The 3,787-nt window shown below is 39.7% G+C and overlaps 1 protein-coding gene across 1 annotated transcript in view; it reads right to left on the reverse strand.

Moving 5' to 3' along the window:
- LOC111233409 (von Willebrand factor A domain-containing protein 5A-like) overlaps positions 1-3,538 on the reverse strand; it is a 17,723-nt gene extending 14,185 nt beyond the window's left edge. The window contains exons 1-5 of the mRNA XM_022761210.1: positions 3,527-3,538; positions 2,981-3,049; positions 2,098-2,300; positions 1,781-2,003; positions 1,212-1,235 (exon numbers count right to left, since the gene is read on the reverse strand). Coding sequence (XP_022616931.1) covers positions 1,212-1,235; positions 1,781-2,003; positions 2,098-2,300; positions 2,981-3,026 — 496 coding nt within the window. The 5' untranslated portion in view covers positions 3,027-3,049; positions 3,527-3,538. The remainder of the gene's footprint in view (positions 1-1,211; positions 1,236-1,780; positions 2,004-2,097; positions 2,301-2,980; positions 3,050-3,526) is intronic.
- Between the last annotated feature and the right edge of the window lie 249 nt (positions 3,539-3,787).

Here is a 3,787-nt window from a genome sequence, read left to right on the forward strand (position 1 = left end):
AAAAAAAATTAAACTTTATATACGTCTATATGAAACTATATTTTTTATTTTTTATATTTAGTGGTTTACAAGATGAGTTTTTGCTTTTTTATATAAGATGACAGGTGAAATGAATCACAACATAGCGTGTGTGAGCTCTGTTACAGTAGAGGGATCACAACAAAGAAGTGATGATTAAAAAGACCAACGTAACTTACAATAATACCCAACAACGTGTAATATTACTGTTATTTGTTTGTGGCAGAAACTGTTACCTTACTGTCTTTCGTAAAAATGACAGATGTGACTCAACTGAAGGAAAATCTGTGCATCTGTGCAAAAGCAGAGCACTGTTCACCTGATGTTAAATAATACACCTGTACAGCATGTAGCAGGTTCAACATACAGTACATAGACATCTTCACCTATACACTATACAGTCAATAAAGGTGACTTTTAAGCATATTCCAATAATTAAAACAATGTATCCGAGGCATACCTTTACGTAGAAAGTGTACCAAGCGCAGGAAGTGTCAGCCACGGAGGCTTCTGCCTGACCTATTTACAGTCAAACTCAGGACACGCCTACTACCTAAGCTCGGCTGGAGCGCCCAGGAGACAGGTCCAGTCGCCCTGTTACTTGCATTCTTCTATCTATCTACCACTGACCTTTTCCCAAACCTACTCGCTAACTCTCAACTTATTGCTAATCCTTGCACGTGTCGTTAATAATCACGATACATGAATTAAGTCAAGTTATTTCACAATAGTTCAGCCATTCAGTTCCTACCGCCTAAAAGACAACGCACACTCAAATATAATGAGCAGTAAATCTAAATTGCGTACAGTGATGAATTAATAAAGATGATACATTAGATCCTCAGAATTCGGACACTAAATAATAAAAAAAAATAAAACGAAGGACTGACTTATTTCGGAAGAAATCTCAGTGGCATGTCATCAGCTTGGAGACGCTTCAAAAATGCTCAGCGTTAAGGTGGCATACTCTGGATCCCTGCATGCTTTCTTCCAGTGGTCCACAACAATAAAATAGAACAGAAGTGCAGTCAGAGAGCACAGACCTCCGTCAAACAGCACAAAACCAATCTTCTGAGAAAAAAAAAATTAAATTCAAAGAATATGATCCAGATCTGCCCCAGAATTTAATGGGTTCTTCCTTTGGCCCTGCCCCGTCTACCCACCTAGTTCGGTACAATTCTAGTCTAATCCACTGGCACCTTCACTACCTCCACTTCCTGTGAAAAAGTAAGTACTAAACTTACAGACATCTCACATTTAAGCATCTAATGTAAATCATAGCTACCAGTGAAACTAAAACAAGACAAGTCTACAGTTTTGCTAGCAGCTGTCTAAGGCTGTACTCAATTATATCCTTTAGCTAAATGCTAATGGTAGCATGCTAACAGACCCATGTTTAGCAGCAGAAATGTTTACTTTGACTTGCTGGTTATGCTCAACAAAAAGTCAGACGATAAGACAATAGGATTCATCTTCTGGATGATATATGTACCAATGCATGGATGACAGTCCATGTAGTGAAAGTACTTGCTGGTTTTCCTACCCTGTGTTAAGTTCTCTGACATCAATATTGATTTCACCCTCAAAAATCCCAGATGCTTTATAGCACAGCACAACTGCCAGATGTTCTGTTGGTGTATTTCACACTGGTTTTTAACTTGCACCAGTGTGTGGACGGTGCACTTGATACTTGACACTGCCACAGACACAGACCAAACTAGTTTGTTGTTCACTAAATTTAAGTGTTGGCTGGATTTCCTACCCTGAGGTTGGTAGCGAGGGTTGAGCACAGCAGGCAGACAAAACCTCAGCCCGTCATCAGCCTGAACAGCCAGCTCAGTGACGTACTCCAGCCTGATGGAGGCGCTCTCTCCTGGAGGCAGACTGCCCACACTCAGGGTGAATATATCTGGACTCTGCTCACTCTCCTCCAACAGGAAGGCCTGCTGACCAGAGCTCAGCGCATCATCATACTCCTCACGAGCCTGGAGCACAGATGACACATGTCAGCAACATTCACCATGTTTATTTTTTCTTTAAGATCCATTACAGTGAGTAAGCATTTACTGTCCAGCTCACCTGCTGTTTCTCCTTCACCTCAGCTACAATCTGTGTCTGTCCAATCTTAGCACTGAAATGACAGACAGCAGCATCTCCAGGCAGAGGGAAGACAAAAACAGCCTCTACTGGTTTGTCCTCCTTGTTCTCGTAGGTCAGGGTGGAGACCACCGTAGCCACATGGTCCCTGACCTCCAGCTCCACCTCGATGCTCTTCAGAGGAACTGACCGAGAAATGGAAGGAAAAACAATGGACACAGAGAAACAGAAAATAGTATTTACAATGATTGATGATACAAATTTAAGGTTCCCGAATTGCTGGATTCTCTCCTTCCCCCATAAGTGTGAATATGTATACTTCATCAATTTTAAGGATGTTTTGTAAAAGCCCTACGGACCAAAAACTGACTCCAGTGGACAAATATCAGCACACACAAGCCAATTCACACCCACAATCATTCTTACACATGTCGAAATATCGACACTAAGGCCTTAAATAAGCAATATTTAAAATGATCAGTAAATCAATAAATTTCTTCATCTCAGTACTAGACAACCAAAGTTACAGGAGCTGAATTTAAGGTCTTCAAATTACGCATTCTGTTATATCTGAATCCAAATGAAATTAGCAAATCTTCACATTTCAGATGGGCTAATCAGTTCTAATCTGATCAATCTTTTTGAATCTGAATAGACAGCACTATTTAACAGACTACAATGGGAAAAAAATACAGACACAGAATCTGTATTTTGTTACTGCAAGTTAATATGGTTATTCAGTATGAATAAAAGTCGGTCGGTCCTCTGTGAGAGGCTGTGGGTATGAAGAAAAGTTAGTAAATCAATTTTTTACATGAGCAAAACCTAATATACAAAACAGATGTGTTGTCTGACTGCACTGTACCTGGTGCTTTATTGGCGGTAAGCAGGCCACAGCAGTTCACCATCATGTCAGCTCAACAGGTAACAAAGTCTGTAAAAATAAAAAAAAATTAAACTTTATATACGTCTATATGAAACTATATTTTTTATTTTTTATATTTAGTGGTTTACAAGATGAGTTTTTGCTTTTTTATATAAGATGACAGGTGAAATGAATCACAACATAGCGTGTGTGAGCTCTGTTACAGTAGAGGGATCACAACAAAGAAGTGATGATTAAAAAGACCAACGTAACTTACAATAATACCCAACAACGTGTAATATTACTTGGCAGAAACTGTTACCTTACTGTCTTTCGTAAAAATGACAGATGTGACTCAACTGAAGGAAAATCTGTGCATCTGTGCAAAAGCAGAGCACTGTTCACCTGATGTTAAATAATACACCTGTACAGCATGTAGCAGGTTCAACATACAGTACATAGACATCTTCACCTATACACTATACAGTCAATAAAGGTGACTTTTAAGCATATTCCAATAATTAAAACAATGTATCCGAGGCATACCTTTACGTAGAATGTGTACCAAGCGCAGGAAGTGTCAGCCACGGAGGCTTCTGCCTGACCTATTTACAGTCAAACTCAGGACACGCCTACTACCTAAGCTCGGCTGGAGCGCCCAGGAGACAGGTCCAGTCGCCCTGTTACTTGCATTCTTCTATCTATCTACCACTGACCTTTTCCCAAACCTACTCGCTAACTCTCAACTTATTGCTAATCCTTGCACGTGTCGTTAATAATCACGATACATGAATTAAGTCAAGTTAT

This window comes from Seriola dumerili, unplaced genomic scaffold (genome assembly GCF_002260705.1).
Source record: "Seriola dumerili isolate Sdu_G_001 unplaced genomic scaffold, Sdu_1.0 BDQW01000391.1, whole genome shotgun sequence".
NCBI lineage: Eukaryota > Metazoa > Chordata > Actinopteri > Carangiformes > Carangidae > Seriola > Seriola dumerili.